Raw genomic sequence first — 20,769 nt, forward strand, 5'->3', positions numbered from 1 at the left:
AAAAAATATGAGAGAAATTGTTTCAGTTGGTGATATTCACTGAAGCCAATTTGTTGCTTCATCATTCTGAATATATTTTTGTACACATAACCCCATATTTAACTTCTTTAAAGTAAATTATGATCATTATGTTTTGGAAGGAAAAAAAAACAGCTGCAGTAGAATATGACCAGAAATAACTACCAGACATATACTTGTGATGCTGTTGTATTCTGAGATACAGTGCATTCAGAAATAAAGTGCGCAAACACCTTCACAATTTAATAATGTTGTATTTTAGGTTTACTTTGTATTTTTTTATACTCCATAATGCAAACTTTATTTGACAGGGTTTTTTATTCTAAATGTATTGAATTAAACAACTGGTCAATTCAGATGATTGGATATGAAATAGAAAGGTCTATTTAAGGTAGGTCAGAAAAAAAGAAAGTTTTTGTAATTATGTAATTATGTTGAGGCACAGATCAGGGGAGGTGAATCAGAAGGTACCAGAGATCACTGGTTTGGTGATGGAGAACCTGAGAGAAGGACAATAAAGTCAAGTCAAGTCAAGTCAAGTCAAGTCAAGTCAAGTCAAGAAGTCATTTCAAGACCCAAAAGTATATATAGCTGTTGCAGTACACAGTGAAATGGGACAACTTTTCTCCAGTGTGCTACTGTACATAAAACAAAGACTTAGTAAATAGTCCTGGCCAGATAAGGTGCATCTGTGCAACCTGGTGTAAACAGTGCAAGACAAAAGACAACAAGACAGTGCAGGACAAATGACAAAAAAAACAGTTCAAACAAAAAATCTAAGACATTACACAAAAGACAATACACAAAAGAAATTAAACAGAAACAGTGCCGACCAGTGTAAATACTGTGTGTTCAACAATATTGTGTGTGTAGAAATACTGGAATGAACACAGTGTTATAGCAGCAGTTACCTGAGAACTGGTCAGGTGAAATGTGGTCACTGAAATGTAAAACAGCATGTGTAAAGAGCAAAAAACAGTATGCAAAACAGCATGCAAAACAGCATGTTTGATGGATATACATTGGAAGAGTGTGTATATGGTGTAGGTCTTTGCAGTCCATACAGTTGATGTGCATGTGTGTGTTGTGTTCAGCACAGTTCAATTCAGTTATTAAGGAGTCTGATGGTGTGTGTGTGTGTGTGTGTGTGTGTGTGTGTGTGTGTGTGTGTGTGTGTGTGTGTGTGTGTGTGTGTGTGTGTGTGTGTGTGTGTGTGTGTGTGTTGGGCTACAGTTCAGTTTAGTTATTAAGGAGTCTGATGGCTTGTGGAAAGAAACTGATACTGTACCATCTCTGCAGCATTCTTAGTTAAATCTTGGCTTGACAGGAGTTTGCCAAAAGGCATAAAGAGCTTGTCTGATAAAACTCTATGCAAAAGTAAAAGTAGACTAAATGACCACAACATAATGAATAAAGATAATGAAACAGTTCATGAAATCGAGCTAATGTTGAACCAATAATCAGGGACAGCAGTAAAATATTTTGTGATTTTATTATTCATGATTAACTAGCGTACATTAATTAGTGTTTAATTTTGTCTCATTAATTTTAAGAATACAGAAACATGCAGTAAGATGGTGGCATTGCTTCCTCACAGCTCCAGTGTCAATGTGTGTGTTTGCCACCATGGGAAGGTGTAAGAAATGTAAGAATAACTAGGCATGAGACTCGTGAACAAATCAGATTCTAACAAATTTTGCACTGTAATACACACTAAAAAAAAAACCCTTATTTCTTGCTTGATTTAGTGTCCTCAGTTTGTGCCTCTGAGGGAATCTGTGGGATTTACTGTGAGCCCCATGGGAGCTTTTTTCACCTGTGTAGTAAACAAGATACTGTTATTTTATAACAAAAAAAAAACAAGTCTTTCGTTGATATATGCAGCATCCTGTGTGATTTTGGTTCTGACTTTACAGAGGGCATTTTTCTGACTCATAAGTGAGCCTCACTCCAGTGACGTAGCATAAACCACGACTTCAGCCCACCTGTATTCCGACTAATCCCGCTTCCTGATCTAGGATTTGATAATTTTATGCAGCGTTTGACATTGTGATTGGGTGTCAGCTCTAACTTCCAATCAACACAACGTTAATGAGTATTAACCAATCACAGCCCAGGAGGTGGGATATTCCCTAATATGGGTAGGAAAACAAGGCGTTTTTCTGATGCTGGATATAAACCGGACTGCTGACAGACACTTCAACGCAAAACTCCGAACAAGTAAGTTATTCTTTCGGTGTAGGTTTTGACATCAGTTAGACGTTATGCTGCTGTCACGGCCCACACTTTTTACGTCTAACCGCCATGGTTTATGTTAACGTCCAGCTGTAGCCAGGAAACAAACAAACAAACAAACACAGGCTAACAGTTTATACACTGCTAACCAGTTATGACACTAAACTAACTAGCCATGTTGCTACTCAACGCACGAGCGCTTAGATACCTGAGCATGTCTCGTGCGATTTCTGTTATTGCTAATTATTTAGCTAGCTTAGCATAGATGGTTGGTTGCTAAGATATTTTGTGTCAAAGTGTAATTTCGGAGATAACTGTGTGCGTTAAACCACAGCAGTGAGACAATGTTGCTGTCACATGTAACAACATAACATTGTTAGCAAGTTTTAGGTTTAACCAGATGTATATATTTATAGACGGTTAAGGCGCGTTTCCTGTTTTACTTTACCCTTAGTAAAGCAAGTCTTTCACAGGGTACGTTAAAAACATTAGCTGAAATTGTGTTGTCCTGCAAAGTTGTTAGAGTTTTAACATCACATTTGACTAAGATTCACATTTGGCTGAGTTCCTGGTTGTTCCTAGTCGACCTAGTTTGGATAAATGGACACACGTATTCAAATATAGTCTCACATACACAAATATGTACAAGCAACAATTTTTTTTCTCTCAAGAAACAGAGAGTGTGAGTGCTGCTTGGACTCTTGTGTAAAAGCCACCAGTTAGTTAAAGATGCCAGAGGATTGACCCCAAGCTCAAAATACAGCTATAAATGCAGTCGTGGCAAATGTGAAAGAATGTGTTTGTGACCTGGTTTCTGCAAAACCTGGGATCTTTTGCTGATTGGTGGTGCAACTAGAAAAAAACTCTTGTTTTTAATCTCGGTCATGTAATCTGACCTGAAGATCTCAAGTCATTGTCTCTCATAGAATAAAGCAAAGGAACGCTGTCATATAATCTGACCTGGAGATCTTAAGTCATTGTCTCTCATTTGGATCAATCTCATACATTGTGACTTAATCATAATCATAAACTAATTGTACAAATTTAGACCTGATTATTGCTGACAAGTTGAGCCGGTCGATCGGTGAAATATGCTCAAGTTTTAGATTTCACATGCTTTGGAAATAATTAACGTAAATCTGCTTTACTGCCGACAACTAGAACATGTCATCAGTAAATCAACATAATTGCTTGGATTATTTTGTTGATCACCAGAAAGCAAGCATGATCAAATCAGAGAACTGGAAGTCCTATGGTACAGATGATGTAGTTTGCTGCCATCGAGTGAAGTTTTATTTTTTTGGTGAGAATCAGTTGAGAATATGGTGGAAAAGTACTGTGTTTATGTAGACGCGTTCTTCCACTCCGAATCATCTCACTGGCACTTGGTGGATTCAAGTAATTTACGGTCCACTGTTTTGCCTTTTGGGTCACAAATCGGACAAATTTAGAGCGATGAATCTTGAGGCAAATTTAGAGTGCAAAAGGCTCACATTTCTCAATACCCTGAAGAAAAAAAAAAATAGAGAAGCGAAGGATTCTTGTGTTGAAATAAAGTAAGGTTGATATGTACTATGCTAGTACTTGTTTTCATTTAGGGAGTGTTGTAAATACAGAGTGAATACATCATCTGTACAAAGCAGACTGGTTTGAGGAACACATTGTGGTCAGTGTGTGGCTACTTATTCAGTTTAAGTAAGTCTACGTGGTTCTGGAAAATTGCACCATGTGCTTAGAGAAAAGTGCATGTGGCATGGTGTCCATGAAGCATTTTACTCTTTAACTTTGGTGACTGGGTGTGACAGAACTTCAATGAATGTATTGCCTGCCCGTGCACAGTTGACCTCAGTTCTGTCTGGAGAAAGCTGGTGGCAAAATCTCCCTGGGCTACCACATCTCTGTTTTCATGATACAATAGCAAAAACATGGGTTATAACAGCTACTCACTCCTTTCACAACATTAAGTGTAACTATAAACTCTAAAATGTATGCTGTGTTTCTCTTTAATGAGTAAAAGAATGTAATTGCTGTAGTACAAGATATTAAAACATTTTGTTACATGATATTAAAAGACAGCGATCAATTTCAAGGTGGTTACAGTAACTCTGCACCACATCAGACCCCATTTTATGTGTTTTTTTTTTATAGACGGTTTTAACGAATTATTACATGTTAAATGTTGAGCTAATTCTTGAAGAAACACAGTTGATTGATTTCTTTATCTCTTTGTTTGTTCTAATTTTATTGTGCTAATAAAATGTAGGTTAGTTTGCACTGATGAGAGAAAAAAAAAACAAAACCTGGAATTATGAAACAGCATATTTACCACAAGGAGCATGATACCAGTATGTGGTAGATTTAACAAAACCCTTCAGGCCATTAATCTGTGATTATGAAGAAATGGCCCATTTGGCACAAAGCACTGCTGTGTTTGGATTCACTTTCGGCTCTGGAACATTTATAAAGGCTGTAATTGACTGAATGTGATCAGAGCACATGACTGTGTCTCAGGAGCTGCGTCTGTGTAGAGTCTTTCACACACAGCTGGCTGTGGTCACACAAACCACCAGTTTACTGAGCCTGGTGCTGGTGACTATACAGTGTCGTGGTGGCACTGCTTCAGGGTCAGGATTGTGACTAAAGAATAAAAGCATATGAGTAGTTTTCAGCAGTCAAAAAGATGTCTGATTTGCAGGATAACACTTCGTGTGTAATGATGTGACATTACATAAAACGACACCGGTTGGGTTTTCACAGGAAACGGTGAGATGAGAATCAGCAGAAAGCATGCAGTGGTAAATTGAACTTCGCAGCCTCTAGTGTCGTTACAGTATATCAGCCGTTTTTTTTAATTCACTCTCGTTCTACACTGTCTTACAAACAACCTCTTGGTGTCTCAAACTTTGTGACGCTTTATATATAGATGTTAAGCATGTTATTCCTAGACAAGCACACTGAAACTAATTATCAGGGCAGTCTGGGTAATTACAGCAGTTACACAGAACAACAGGAACAGCATCAGGATAAACAAGTTGGAGCTATTAACTGTTTGTACAAAATACATGGAGTAACACATTAAATAAACCAATTCCAGCATTATTGATCGTATTGATTTAGAGTGTCTTGCTGTTTGCATGTATCCTAGCAGGAGACCTTTTAGGGAGACCAGTATTCAGAAACAAGATAGATATGACATGCATTGTTTTCTAAATAGGAAAGTATTTTTTTTAAATAAACACAATCAACAATCATAATGGATGCAACATATTATATTTATTTGACAATTGATGGATCAAATGGATTAAAACTCATTTCTTTGTACATCTGCGATTCAACTGAGGTTGAGAATGATTTGAATTATTTGTTAAATGAAACAATGTTAAGCCCTTTTCGGACGGGATTAGTTCTACGTGGGGACGTGGGCGTAAAGTAATTATTACCAGAGCTTCTCTGTGATTTTAGTCCCGTCCGAATGTGCCATCTCGGTAATCATTACGGACAATGTCAGTAAAGATTACGGTGACTTTTACCTTCTGTAAAAGGGTCCGGAAAAATTACCTCAGGTAATACAAATCCCATCCGAAAAGACCCGCTGTAAATGTGTTTTTCATGCATGGAGGCGCCAAGTTGTCTGTTTGCGCACGTGATAACAGGAAGCAATGTCATACACACATGACGACAAGGAGGTTACTGTGGTGCGTAAAGCGAGTTACCCCTCCCACTTCTGCTAGTTTTACTGAGATGTCTTGTCCCGTGCGAATTGGCCAATTGATATTACAGACGTCCTGAGGTAAAATTGCATTACTCCACGTCCCCACGTAGAACTAATCCCGTCCGAATAGTGCTAATGTCAGTAAAGATTACGACGACTTTTACCTTCTGTAAAAAGGTCCAGAAAAATTACCTCAGGTGATACTAATCCCGTCCGAATAGACCCGCTGTAAATATGTACGGTAAAATTCCGTCATGTCCTGTTTAAAAGTTTGAAACAGGAAGCAACGTCATACGCACATGACGACAAGGAGGTTACTGTGGTGCGTAAAGCGAGTTACCCCTCCCACTTCTGCTAGTTTTACTGAGCTGTCTTGTCCCTCCACGTCCCCACGTAGAACTAATCCCGTATGAATAGAGCTAAAGTCAGTAAAGATTATGGCGACATTTACCTTCTGTAAAAAGTTCCGGAAAAATTACCTCAGGTAATACTAATCCCGTCCCGACTTCAGTTGGTTTGCGTTTTATTAACTTCTAAAATGTAGGTATCTTTGATTTAGCTACCTATGTACAGCACTTTGGTCATTAAAAGTTTAAAAATCCTATAGAACTAAATGATTCTTGCCTTGATCTATATTTTGAGGATGATCTGGATGGAAAATCGTTTAGTGTGTTTCTTTCAGCAGAGTAGATTAAACGGTGCTAGGATGCTGACAGAAGTCTTTGTGGTGCTGTTGCCACTAAACACCATTCCATTTACTCTGAATAGAATTACATGCAGATGGATATTTTCAACAGAATGTCATTTATAGGTCTCCTGTTATTATTTAATTTAAAAACTACAATCAGAATAAATTCAATTAGAACGACGAGAGGCTTTGTGTGCAAACGCAGGCAGGGATGATGTGGGAGTGAAATGTGACCTGATATTATTGGTTTTCAGCATCAACATGAGCTCGGTGTTGTGATTCATTGGGAGGGAAAGAAAAAAAAAAGAAGCAATTCTAAATCTTTGTATTTTGCTTGAAGATCAGGTCATTGTTGCCGACGTAATATTGTGCACATTTAGGGTTTATTGTGAACACATACAGTATGATTGCAGGTTTTGTATGAAATAACAAAAATATGAATTAAGAATAAACAATGGAAAGTACAGTAATTCATGAACAAGCGTATGTGTAGAGAATCTTTAATAAACTTTATTAGACATGTTCTGTTTTATTCATATTGATGTATAATCACGATAGACCTTTTATAGGTTTTAACATCTGGTGAGATGGCTGATATTCATCCAGGTGTAATGAGCTCTTTGTAAAGATCTGAAGTGAAAGATTTTTTCTGTGTATAGGTTTTTGATGACATACATGTTTGTCTTTAAAAAAAAATCATGCATGGACAATTCACTGAAAGAGCTTTTGAATAGTGCAGGAATCGCACCTGTGCTGCTCTGTTGTGTGGTCATGGGTGACACCTATTTATGTTAGTATAGCCTTAATGCTTGAGTAATTACCATGAACAATTTTTCCAGGGCAGTATCCGAGGTGGGGCCGAGGGAGGAGCGTCCCTGGCTAACATGGATGACCGCTCGTCCCTGCGTAAAGTGAGCGGCTCCACTGAATCCGTGTCCACGGTAACTAGCGAGGAGTTTGTCCTGGTGCAGAACGGGGCAGAGGGATCGCCATCCAGCTCTGAGGGACGTCCCAGGCTTAAGGTGATTGACCACTTTTTCTGTTGCCATCATGCTTTTTCACTGTCTATAAACATGACCATATACTGTGAAAAGGCTAAATGTGCAAACTACTTAACTGTTACAGTGGGGTTTTTTTGGTCCTAAAATATATATATATATATATATATATATATATATATATATATATATATATATATATATATATATATATATACTACGGATATATATAATGGTAGCTGTACCTACTCTTTTCCATAATGAAACACTGTTCCATAATTTACATTTACAGCATTTAGCAGACGCTCTTATCCAGAGTGACTTACATTTTTTATTTCAGTTTATACACCTGAGCAATTGAGGGTTAAGGGCCTTGCTCAGGGGCCCTGCAGTGGCAACTTAGTGGACCCTGGGATTCGAACCAATGACCTTCCGATCAGTAGTCAAACACCACCTTAACCACTGAGCTACCACATCCCACATGCAGACCATAATGAAACACTGAAGGAGGCCAGAAGTTTACTTTGGTCTGTTTTGTGCACATAGATGTCTTGGAACGGAAGCGAACAACTGGAGAAGGCGATGGAGGAGGTTCTGGAGGATGAACTGAGGACACAGGAGAAGAGAACAGTGACCCCAGTGGAGACTGGAGAGTACACACAAGACACAGGCAGGTTCACAAAACCTTAGCCTTGCTCTCAGTTAGACCCCAAATTATATGCACTTGTTTTTCAAAGAATATGATGTGAGGATGTTTGTGCAGTCAGGTAGGCTTCATAAATTGTGGCTGACTGTTCAGACGAGGGAAGATAAATTAATGAAATGTTTGGGTGTCCTGTGCACAGAGTTTTCATTGCACAGGAAATATCAGTTTATTCTTGCTAACTCTCTTCCTATTGTTACTGGTTCCTGTTGTTGCTAATAAAAGTGGTGACTGACTGAAACTGTGGCTTTTAACCCCCATCTACTGTGTCCTTTTCTTGAGCTTCCTTCCTGATCACTTAGTAGTTTTGTTTTTATTTCACATGTATTTATAATAATCATTTCACATTTTGTGCCATGGGGAAAACAAACACGTATATCTGTAAGATGTGCAGGGCTCACTAGCTTGTAAATATTCCTTCTGAATAGAGATTTAATGTCATTTAAACTGGTGATTGTTTAGTCCATGAATGAGATTGTAGTGGTGATAAGTTCTATTGTAAGACAGCACATGAAAGAAAAAGATAAAAGGCAATATATTGGACATAAAAACGAAAGGAAAAACAAACACTACTGATATTAATAGCTTCAGGTGTGACCCAGGCCAAAATAATAAACAAAACCATAAACTGGGACATCTGGCATAGGTGGCAAACCTCCCATTAACAAACGAGAGTGAGTCATCTATTTTTTGCAAATCTGTAAATAATCCAGTGATATTTATCCTGTTGCATGTTTCCAGACGCTGCATTTGGTAGTCTGGTGCAAGAAGAGGAGAGTGTGCAGTTCAGTAAGCTCTCTTACCTGGGCTGTACATGGGTGAAGGCACCACGCAATGAGGCCGAAGCCCAGAAAGCAATGTTCACCCTGAGGGCCGAGAGCCCCAGTCCAATTCCAATCACCTTGCACGTACCCAACAATCCCGATGGCTGTGTGAGGTAAGACATTACACTGATATACATCTCATATAACACACACATCAGGCTCATAAACTAACATACAGGAGGGGTAAGTTCAGACACATACTGATATTTAGGAATATACTGTACTGCTGACATGACATAGTGTAAAATCACACCTATATAGTTATATATTGTCTGCATTCATGTGCTAAACTACTTTGCTACATAAGACCAGACTCGTATACAGATATCCTGACTGTAAGATGAGACTCATATTGATGCACTGACTGTAAGGTCAGACTCATAAAAACTTACATTGCTAATCTTTAAATTTGATTATTAATTATTATAAAATATATTATATTTAGCTCGTGTACCGATATACTGACAGCATAATCATATGCTAATATGACAACATTAGTATACTAATACACGATATGTAAGATCAGATAAAAAGTTGTCTTTAACGAACCTTTATCCTGTTCCTGTTCTTTAGAAGTGTGAGCGTTTTTTATATCTCAAGATAAAGGTGTCACGGGCTGAAATTTAGGTCAAGCACCTTATTCGGATATTCGGCTTTTGTTCTAAACAGAAAATGTTTAACATATATTTCATTGTTACTTCTTTCCTGAAAAGTGGCTAGAAAATAGACAAGTTAGATGCTTGTGTGCTTGATCCAATTGTAAGATAAAGCATGATGAAACTAGCAGGGTGTGTGGGAGGGGGTTAATAATGAGCTGTTATGAGAACCGCTGTTTCACCATCAAAGTAAGAGATGTGAAAATACTGTGTAGAAACCATTAATTGTTCCTTTCACAGGTTCCTGCCTGGTTCTAATATTTGCACTTCTAACTGAAACCGAATACGTACTCACACATCCTGAAAATAAACTGTAGGGGATTGTTGCATTTAAGTGTCATTTTTGTGTCATTTTGTAAAACAGTTGACTATTTGTTTTGTGTGCTTTGCTTCAGGATCATTGACGAGGCCACTGGGACTGAAATCGCCTCCTTCCCTATCTATAAAGTGCTGTTCTGTGCCAGAGGGAATGATGGCACCTTAGAGAATGACTGCTTTTGCTTCACTGAGAGCTACCGCAGCTCTGAGGACTTTCAGATTCATGTCTTCTCCTGCCATATCAAAGAAGCTGTGAGTTGCCCCTCTTGCAATATCTGTAGAACAGGTCTCAAACCAAAGCTAGGTACATTTGCCCCTGTTCATAAAAAATGGGTTCATGAAAAGGTGTTTATTTAACATGGTTAGAATGTCACTTGTGTCCAAAGTTGCTAACTTGTCACAGGAGCATCATAACGAAAGGGGACTTTCGGCCGGTCTCTTTTTGTCTTAAGCTCAAACAGAGAAAGAACTGTTTTTAGCCAAAACATAAATGATAACAGCACCTAACTTGTTCTACAGATGTTTAACACATTGTTGACAAAACATTGTTCATAAATAAATAGATAATAATAAATAAATTGTTAAAACCTTTATTAATTATTAACAATAAATAATAAATTGTCATCTTTGACAAATAGTGTAAGATTAAGAAAACATTTCAGGACATGCTTTTATAGGAAAATAATCTGTTTCTGTATAGTAATGTGTTGGGCTGCGTAACTCCACCTTCTCGTTGATTATTTTCCTGTAACAATGCACTAGTTGGAACATTTCATTGTTTTGGCTCATAAAAAATGCTGAGATCAAATAAAATAATCTTCTGTCTTTGTTATTTTGTCCAGGTGAGCCGGATTCTCTACAGCTTCTCCACAGCTTTTAAGCGTGCTTCTAGAGCTGCCACAGAGATTCGTGAGTTGGCGTTACCTCAATCCCCTGACAGTGACATCTTCACCTTCACCGTGTCCCTGGAGGTGCGAGAGGACGACGGCAAAGGCAACTTTAGGTCAAAACCGCTATATAGTTGGTTCTCTCTTTATTGAGAAGCATCTCCTTCAATCTTTATTCTTTGTTAACCAGAATTACTGTTTTATGTCCTACTTTTTTAAATGTGATGGTAATTATTTTAATATTAGGTACGTGTTGGATCATGAACACTGGTTTTAAAACCCATGAGATATGATTTGAATGGCGCCACCCAGTGGCCAACTTGAATAACATTTTCAGCTGTTTTTTTTTCTTTTTCTTTTCCCCTTGTTTGTTTGTTTTTGAGGAACACACTATTTAGCTTCCTCATTGTATATCCCTGCTAAAAGCTGACCGGTTCATGGCAGCCATGTTTTTAAGTCAGTAAATCATTATTTCCAATACTGCTCCAAAATATTGTTAAAATGAAGAGTAAGAAGTTTCCCCTTATGGTTCCATGTGGTTCCCTATTAATAACAACACCCAAGACTCAGAATATACTGAGCCTGGTCATAAAGGACCCTGCCAAAGTCTAGCAAATAATCACGAGTTACAGCCATTTCTACTTGGTTCAGATTGAGCCACGGTATTTAACCGGTATTTAACTTCATTTGGCTGCTATGTGGGGAAACTAACAACCAAACAGAAAGCTGTATGCAAGCATGTCATGCCTGTCCAGATCAAACAATCTAACCTTTGTTCCATTTTGATATCTTTTAAAATCTTGGGACTAGTTAGTGAACAGATTTTTGGCAGGAAAAAAGAGAAGAAAACGTAACAGAGATTAAAAGCCTTAGTTACGGACAGATCAAAATAAACTGTGATTTGTGAGAAAATTTGTCAGAAAGAAAAAAAAAATCTTAGCAATACAGACACTTTATACAATCTGCTGTCTAGTTTTTATCCATTTTGTTGGGCACCGTGTTTCCTCAATGTGACCGAGCGAATACCATCGACTTTACATGGTAAATAATATTGTTGGGTTTCTCTCATTTCTGCAGTCCTGTTCCTAAAGACAGAGACAAGTTCTACTTCAAACTACGGCAGGGTGTGCAGAAGAAGGTGGTGGTTACAGTTCAGCAGATTTCCAACAAAGAACTGGGAATAGAGCGGTGAGACACACACACACACACTGTTCATATAGCTACAGTGAAATGTAGTATAGCTAGAGGGAAAACTCACTTTGTTTTAGCAGCATGTAAGAGGAGAGATTGAAAGTGAAATGCATTCTACATTACCTTACTCTCTCTCCTCTCTTTTCTTTACTCTCACTTTTTTCTCTCTCCTTTCCACATGCTTTCCTTTTCTGTTTCTCTTTTATTTGCTCTCTCTGACATCTTTTCTGCTCTTTTACCCTTTTCTCTCTCTCTCTCTCTCTCTCTCTCTCTCTCTCTCTCTCTCTCTCTCTCTCTCTCTCTCAACCAACTCACCTACTCTTTCTTTCTTTCTTTCTTTCTTTCTTTCTTCCTTTCTAGTTTTCACTTTTTTGTCTTTTTTCCCCCCACTTTTGTACTTCTCTTTCTCTCTCTCCCATGTTCATTTTCTCTTACTCTATCTTTGTCTTCCTCTTTTTTTTTTTTTTTAGAATAAATGAATAAAAGGCAGATTTTGCACACATAAAGTGTGATTCCTCCATCAGGCACCTGGTGGCACTCAAGTCACAGCAACAGACTCCTCTCTCTTTTCGCCTGGGAAAAAGTACAGTACAAATTCACTCCACAGAGTGGGGACAAATGAAAGGAGAGAACAGAACATTGGCTCTGTTATACTGTGGAGGCATTTATTTATTTTACTGGAATTGCTTTAGACTCCACTTGTCTCTTTAGAGACATGAAGGCTCACTGAATGATCTGATAATTTGTGATAATGCAAATCATATGTGATGAACTTGAAAGTCACCAGATTTCAAGAAAGATCTCAAGCTTCTGGACGTTTCGGGAGCGACACGATAGACCGTGTCCTCGATAAGCAACAACAAAACTCTCACTGAAGAAATCTTTTTTTGAAATAAGTTCCCCATCACTTTGGTACAGTTCCACAGACTTGTAGAATTAATGCCATGGTGCACTGAAGTAGTTCTCAAAGCTTTGCTGAAGGACTTTTCTTATTTATGTTCACTTGTTAGTGTTTTATTATAAAACAGATTTTAGTGTGAATGTAAATTGATGGAGGTTTCACTCTCTCTTTGATCATGTCAGATGTTTCGGCATGTTGCTGAGTCCTGGGCAGAAGGTTCGGAACAACGACATGCACTTATTAGACATGGTAAGAAAACTCACTGGATTCCTTCCTCCTCGCTCTTTAAGTGGCTTCAAAGTGTCTCCGTTGCTGTTCTATAAACCCTATATGCGGTTATTAGCGTGGTTCTTCTCCTTTGTGGTCCTTTAATTTTATGACGGTCTGTTGTTTACCTCATGAGGAACTTTCACTTGATCTGCGTCTCAGGACCAGTTTTGCATCCTGATTTCCTTATATTTTCTCATACTGCAACACTTTTAAATAGCTATTCCTCACCTGCTATTTAAAGACACAGACATTTTATTATTCATTAGAAACATAGATTAACATATTGCCTCAAGCAAGTTCAGTATAGGAGGCATGTGCATCGAGAGCTAAGACAAACAGACGTGTAGCTTAATCAGCTGTGGTTGTGTTCGTGGGGATCGATGCGGGGAATAAAATTTAGATTTTGCAAAACTGTGTCTGAATTTCTGCTTGGCATTTTTATTTAGTGGCTGTTGATGAGCCTTTTTTGTGAATTTCAAGAAAATTGGCAAGTGGGGAGTTACTCAACTGATATTACAATAAAACAGACGTAGGAAAAATAATGCAATGTACATACAGTGCAAAGATTGTAATTAGGTCAACGATGATAAACGTTTTTGTCTGCAGGCTTTTAAAATAACTAATGTATATAATTAAATACTTGATGATAAGCATTCATAAATAAGGAATATAACAAGACAGGACATGATGTTACAGGAAAAGAATTTACTTGACAAATTGTATCTGTACCTAGTTATGTTTAAAGTTGTGAAGCAAGTTAGTTCCTATTACTGTTCGAGCGACGGTAATATTTTTCCTCAATATTTATCTCTCTTTCTTTTTCTTGAACACTAAAATAAAAAGCAGCTTGTCATGTTAACACACTTTTTTTTTTGGCAGAAAATGTAGTCAGATTAATATTTAAGTACTAATTTGACCTACTGTTTGCCATTTAGAACAATATTCTGAATGTAGAAATAGATACTGGATCATAAAATGTCACATTAAATTCGCTATTTCTTTTCTTTTTTTTCATCTTAGATTTTCATAAACAAAAATCATGTACATCAACATCAGTGTGTGCTTTGCGTACATTTGGGCAAAGCATTGTTCCCTACTGTCAACTTTTTACTGGTTAACTTTTTGGTTGTTATTGTATGTAGGAGGTGATGGGGAAGAGTGCAGATGGAAAGGCTAGTGTGATTACTGGCATATGGAATCCTAACACCCCTGTGTTTCAAGCCCTTAATGAGGACACACCAAAAGGTGAGAGACTGTTAATACACCATGGGTAATGATCTAGAGATACATTCCATTATGTATGTAAATATTTATACTTTATTTGTATATATAAAATGATTATATGATGCATTTATTGTACTGTTTTTTTGCCTTGACACTGTATAATTTATGTTTGTTATACATAGAAGTGCAAAGGTTTTAGGCAGATGTGCTGTAAAGTAAGAATGCGTTCAAAAATATGCATTCCACTTGTTTATATTTGTTTATTTATTTATTTTTTAATCAAATTACAAAATGAGAGAGCGAAAGAGATTTACAATTTACAAAGAGAGCGAACAGGAGGAAAATTGAAATCAAATCAATATTTGGTGTGTCTACTCAACAAGCCACAAGGTAGTTATACTGCATCAGCGAGGTCTCTCCCAGGCAAAGATTTCAGAGCAGACCGGGGACTCGTGATGTGCTGTTTAATCCATTTTGAAGAAGCACAAAGAAACAGCAATGTTGAGGACCGTAGACGCATCGCTCAGCCAAGTGAAACACTTCGAGTTTAATTCCCTTTGACAACAGAAGAAGTCCAGCAGTGTCATCAGCAAAGAACTGGCAGAAACCAGGCATACCATCTACTGTCCATAGAAGTCTGGCCAGAAGTGGTCTTCTGGATGAATTGGAAGAAGCCGTTCCTCTAATGCGCAAAACGACAAAGAAATATCGATTTGATTTGGATTTCTCTTCTGTTCATTTACATTAAACTTGATTGGTCATTGAAAAACTATTTTTGAAAGCATTCTTAATTCACTGCTTTTTTTCACACCTGCAATATACAGTACAGTATACAGAAAAAAGAGGGAGTGTGTGTGAGAGAGAGAGTTACCATGAGAGAGAGTACAGCATACCACCAAGCAATATAGCGCATGGTTTGGCTTCTACATGGAAAAGCTCTTCTCTGCCAGGGTTTAATGGTTCACTCGATCCTAATTGGATAGTAATTTTTTAGCTCTTCTCTCATAAACGAATTGTTTATCCACATTAATTACAATAATAAAATCCATCACGTGTAAGTGGCTGTTTTATAGTATTTCACCCATTTCCTCTAGTATTTTAATTATTATAGTTGGCCTGAAAGCAAACAGAAATCCTTTAACCATGTGTCTAAACACGTAGATCTTTTTAACTACGGGTCTCTGTGTCCTACAGCTCAGCTGCATTGTATTTGCCAAGGTTGTGATGGTATATACACACTGCAGATTTTGGTTTTTAAACTGTTGTACAAGGTCCTAGTAAACAAATACTGGTGCATTAATAAATTCATACATATCTAATAATGTGTAGCGACCATGAAAATCATGCTGAAATCGCACATCATTTCACGTATGTACATAATTATAGGTATATACGAACTCTATAGTTCTGAAATATACAGAATATCTTGAATTCATATTTATGTCTCTCTATCACAATCAATATTCTATGACTTTATATTCTGCTTAATCTCCAAAGTAAAAAGGGAGAAGTTATTGTTAAAGGCTTTCATTTTGGCATCGCAGACTTTAAGTAATGTATATTTGGTTTAAAGTGTGTACTGTAAATGAAAAGCTTGTCTTCAGTTGGCTTAACAGCTAAAGAATTCCTAATGTCAGTAATCATTGAACAAAGGGATGACCTTGGAGACATTCTCTGTCTGTCAATAAGTGAACATACAAACTTGTGTATATACAATTGCTGCCATCTTGATATTTATCCTATTTTTACCAGATAAGCAGGTGTATATGACCGTGGCTGTGGACCTGGTGGTGACCGAGGTGGTGGAGCCTGTTCGATTCTTGATGGAGGCCTTGGCCCGTGTTTACCCATCCAATGAGAGGTTCTGGTACTTCAGCCGAAAAGCTTTCTCTGAGACCTTCTACCTGCAGCTCAAACCGGTACACCACTACAGTTTTTCTTTAATATGCCTTTTCCTGTTTAGAGTTTTCTGAAATGACTCTATATAAAATCAAGTAAGACTTTTGTTCAACTTAATCTTAGCACTTCCTACTCACTAGCTAGCCTTTCCCTCATCACATGTCACCTACCAGTCTGGGAGGGTAGAACAAACACGTTCCTCCTCCGAGACACGTGAGGACTGAACTTTCTTTTTGAATTGTTGCTCATGCTGTAACGCATGAGCAACAACATGTCTTATGTAACGCATGAGCATAAGACCCTCAGAGGAAAGAGCTATTTGCCCTGTTCCGTTTACATGAACATTCAGCCCCATTGATTGGCTAGTGCTGCAATTGTGACCAAGATTATGCCATCATTCCCACCCAAAGAGCATGGCTAATTTGGTTCTCTTGACTATCAGACAGGGATGTCTGTAGCACTGAACTCCTGATCCCTGTAAGCACTTAAGTACTATTATTTGGATAATCATTAAAATCACTATTGTTTCACATTTTATGTAAACAATTTAGAAAAAATGAATTAAGCCGCTTTAATCGATGATATGCTACGCATCATAGGTGCTTTTTTATTGCTCCAGATTCAATGTATACCAGCGTCTAATAGCAGCCGATTAATTAAGCTACCAATATCAGGTTTTTTTTTTAAATAATCGATGAAACACATTATTAGATAACGGTTACAAAAATTAATTATGCAAACCTACAAATACTACATCATTTTGATTATGCACGTACATCCTCCCGTGTTCATCGTAGGAGACGAATCTTATATGGGAAAGGAATCGTTGTTAGGAGCGATCAGGAGCCACTACCTCGACTCCTGAAAAGCCGTGAAGCATCAAATGAAGGCTTTGTATTAAGGAACTTAAAGAGCGGCCTGACTCTCATTATCATGCTGAAGTAATTAGGGTTTGCTGCCTGCGTGTCCTGCTGATTGCCTCCATAGTTATTTTATTGCCGAGTGGAAGAATGCACGGGCCGTAGTTAAAAGCTAATTAAAAGATAAGATTATGGTGTTTGCAGGAAAACCCAGCCCTGCCCTCCTCTTATTTTATCATTACCATTTATTTGCTGTTTTATTTGATTGCGTGTGAAGAAATGTGTATGAAGTTATTATTTGGTGTAAATGTTGTTTTCTACATGAAGCAGACGTTTTCTTAACATTTACAACCGAGTGGTTTCTATTTCAGTGCAAATGATAAGTCTGTCTGTGGTGATGTTAGCTTATTTCAGAGAGGTGAAGACGGATGGGTTTAGACATGACCTCTACTGAATGAATAGCATGCACGTAATCCACCGCTCTGATTACACCAGGCTTTCTGTGAACCCCATTACCATATAAGCTCCCCAGGAGTGGCCACTCAGTGAGAGACCTTCTTCTCACTGGCTGCTCCTTTTAATTTCCTTCCGTACGCGTAATTATATTTCCGCCTGTTTCCCCTGCGGCAGCAGTAGAGGTGAGGCTAACTTTGAAAACTCAGAGCATGTTGTCAGTTTGGAGCTTGTAAAGTGTTGGAATGAATTATAAATGCTCAAATTATTTAGTGCCATTCCTCTCCCAAGCTTTTTTATATTTTGACTAATAATGGTATATTTAATAGCACAATATACAGAGTTTTGATTTACGTTATAGTTGAACAAGGTTTTAAAGATTGTATGTACATCAGAACTTAAATTGATATTGTTTTTTTTTTTGTGTCATTTTTGTTAACACTGTGCCAAAACTACATATAATTCTCAGTATTTCTGCGTAAAAATTGCTGGATGTAATGTTTTGATATTTCTTGCCCTTTATGGTTGCTATTCTCAGCTACTTGTTCAAGAACATTCTGTATTGCGTGTTGTGTTGAGTCCTTCTCTACTTTTTTTTCCGTTCAGTGAGAATACATTAGGAGACACATTTAACATGACTTAATTGGTATAGTAGTATACAATTTCTTCTTTGTCAGCAGGTTATTATTTATTCAGACAGGATTATAGAAATGTTATGTGCAGGATTATAGAAATGTTATGAAAGCTTTATAGATTTAACTGAACGATTAACTCCCCTGATGTAACAGCCTCTAACAGACTTGATGGAATGGAGTAAATACACCAAACACACATGATTTGCTTATCTCTGAGTTGTCTATAGTGCGGTAGATAGAACGGTACTGCTCCAGGGTGTACCCTGCCTTGTGCCCTCAGTCGCCTGGGATAGGCATCGGGTTCGACACGACCTTGTGTAGATCATGCAGTACAGAAAATGGATGGATGTCTGACCGTGTTTGTATATCTGACTCTTGCTTGCTTTATTTACACACTCACTTGTATTTTGTGTCTCAGCCCAAAGCCAGACATTACTCTCTGTTGTCAGGAGGAATGTCAATGAATGAATGAATGAATGAATACATTTCCTATGTGTATTATTGAACGGAGATGTTTACAGAGTGTTTGTGTGTAGGTCTTGGAGAGGGGCACCCAAGATGCCATATATGCAGTAGTAAGTCTTCAGAGGGAATCGGAGCGAGTGGGAGCATCACGAGGTCGCTTGCAGTCTCCTACTGAGGAAGAGGAGCCAGAGGAAGGTATGTAACATAAAGAAATAAATTAGCTAACAAACTGTCAGAAGTGTGCTGAAAGTGATTTAAGAGTTAGTATTACAGACCAGACTGTCAGAAGTGTAAAATCTCATTTATTGCCAAGTTCTTGTCTCAGACACACACACGGGGACACACACCCTCATAGTACAGTCTAGAGCAGAGGTGTCAAACTCTGGCCCGCGAATTATATTTGGCCCTCGAGATCATACCATATGTGCATTACAGCTGGCTAGCCGCATGCTCCGCTAATACCACAAATCCCAGAATGCATTGACTCTGTATTGACGCGTAGTCACGAACAGCAAGCACCCCTCATTCTCTGTTAACAGTCGTTAACAACCATGTTACAGTCAAATCGGGTAAGTTAATTCCACCCTCCACAAAAATGGCCAAACGAAAGATGGACAATAGGAGCTTTCACGACAGATGGGAGGCAGATTATCTGTTCACGAATATAAAGGACAGACCTGTTTGTCTTGTGTGCTAACGGAGCTAACGTGTCTGTAACGAGAGTATATAACATAAGAAGACACTATGAAACTAAACATTTATGAGAAGTATAAGGACCTGGACGTAAAGCAGAAGCTCCAGAAGGCGGAGGAGATGAAAAAAAAGTCTGGTTTCCCGGCAGACTATGTTCATGAAAGTAAAATCAAAAAGTGAAGCTGCTGTAAAGCGTTATTGTGGCAGCAGAGATGGCAAAATCTTTATTTTATTTATTTAAATAAGAAACGAACACCACTGATGTGACTTTAATTTCAAATTTAATTTCTTATGTTTTTGTAATATAAAGCTCAAATCCTGTGTTTAAGCAAAACTAAAGTTTGTTTGTTTGTTTCCATATGAAAAAGGTTGATCATTACATCAGTTGCAGTTAATTTTTCAATAAATATTCAGTTTAGCCCGTGACTTTCTCAGTCTTATATTTTGTCCCACTGTGAATTTGAGTTTCACACCCCTGGTCTAGAGCTACATAAATTCTCTCTCTCTCTCTTTCACACACAAACACACACATGCACACACATTACACATTTTGATAATAGAATGCTCATGTGCAAGTTGATTGAAGAACGTACCCTCTCTCTTTCCCTGATCCTGCAAAGCTTTATGGTTTTCAATTTACGAGAAAAATGACCATGTCTCTGGGCTTATTTAGATTGCCTTTTGAGAGTGTGCAAGAAGGTAAGGGAGCGTGAGAGAAACTGTTTATTATTTTTATTTATTTAATTTATTTTTTTTTAACTGGCAGCATCTCCTGTTTTAGCCATCATAATCTGATGAGTAAGATCAAGTGAGAAAAAGACCAGAGGGAGCAAATCTGTGATATTTTGGAAATTTGTATCTATTTTTACGCCATATGGTGAGCATGATGCACGAATTTTCAGATAACAAGAAAGCCACTGTTCATATTAACTATATATCTTTATTATTATAATGTGTGAAATAAGATGGTAGTAAATAATGTTTTCTAATTTTAGAAAATAACCAATAGGTTGGACATGAAGGCAAAGAACACAATGCTGGGAAATCTTTGTATATGGGTTAGGATCTTGAAAGATGCTGTTCGATCAGCTCTCTCCACTTGTGTGTGATCACTTTAGCTTGGCAACATGAAAAATTTT

General features: G+C 37.7%; 1 protein-coding gene across 2 annotated transcripts in view; it reads left to right on the forward strand.

The window, feature by feature from the left end:
* The first annotated feature begins 2,082 nt into the window (after positions 1 to 2,082).
* The window catches only part of rabgap1l (RAB GTPase activating protein 1-like), an 87,323-nt gene continuing 68,636 nt past the window's right edge, over positions 2,083 to 20,769 (forward strand). For both annotated transcript variants that reach the window (XM_027169915.2, XM_027169916.2), the window contains exons 1-11: positions 2,083 to 2,238; positions 7,493 to 7,675; positions 8,198 to 8,321; positions 9,096 to 9,291; positions 10,230 to 10,404; positions 10,995 to 11,155; positions 12,117 to 12,227; positions 13,314 to 13,380; positions 14,544 to 14,646; positions 16,378 to 16,544; positions 19,009 to 19,132. In XM_027169915.2, coding sequence (XP_027025716.1) covers positions 7,538 to 7,675; positions 8,198 to 8,321; positions 9,096 to 9,291; positions 10,230 to 10,404; positions 10,995 to 11,155; positions 12,117 to 12,227; positions 13,314 to 13,380; positions 14,544 to 14,646; positions 16,378 to 16,544; positions 19,009 to 19,132 — 1,366 coding nt within the window. In that variant the 5' untranslated portion in view covers positions 2,083 to 2,238; positions 7,493 to 7,537. The remainder of the gene's footprint in view (positions 2,239 to 7,492; positions 7,676 to 8,197; positions 8,322 to 9,095; positions 9,292 to 10,229; positions 10,405 to 10,994; positions 11,156 to 12,116; positions 12,228 to 13,313; positions 13,381 to 14,543; positions 14,647 to 16,377; positions 16,545 to 19,008; positions 19,133 to 20,769) is intronic.

Source organism: Tachysurus fulvidraco, chromosome 2 (assembly GCF_022655615.1).
Source record: "Tachysurus fulvidraco isolate hzauxx_2018 chromosome 2, HZAU_PFXX_2.0, whole genome shotgun sequence".
In the NCBI taxonomy this organism is placed as follows: domain Eukaryota; kingdom Metazoa; phylum Chordata; class Actinopteri; order Siluriformes; family Bagridae; genus Tachysurus; species Tachysurus fulvidraco.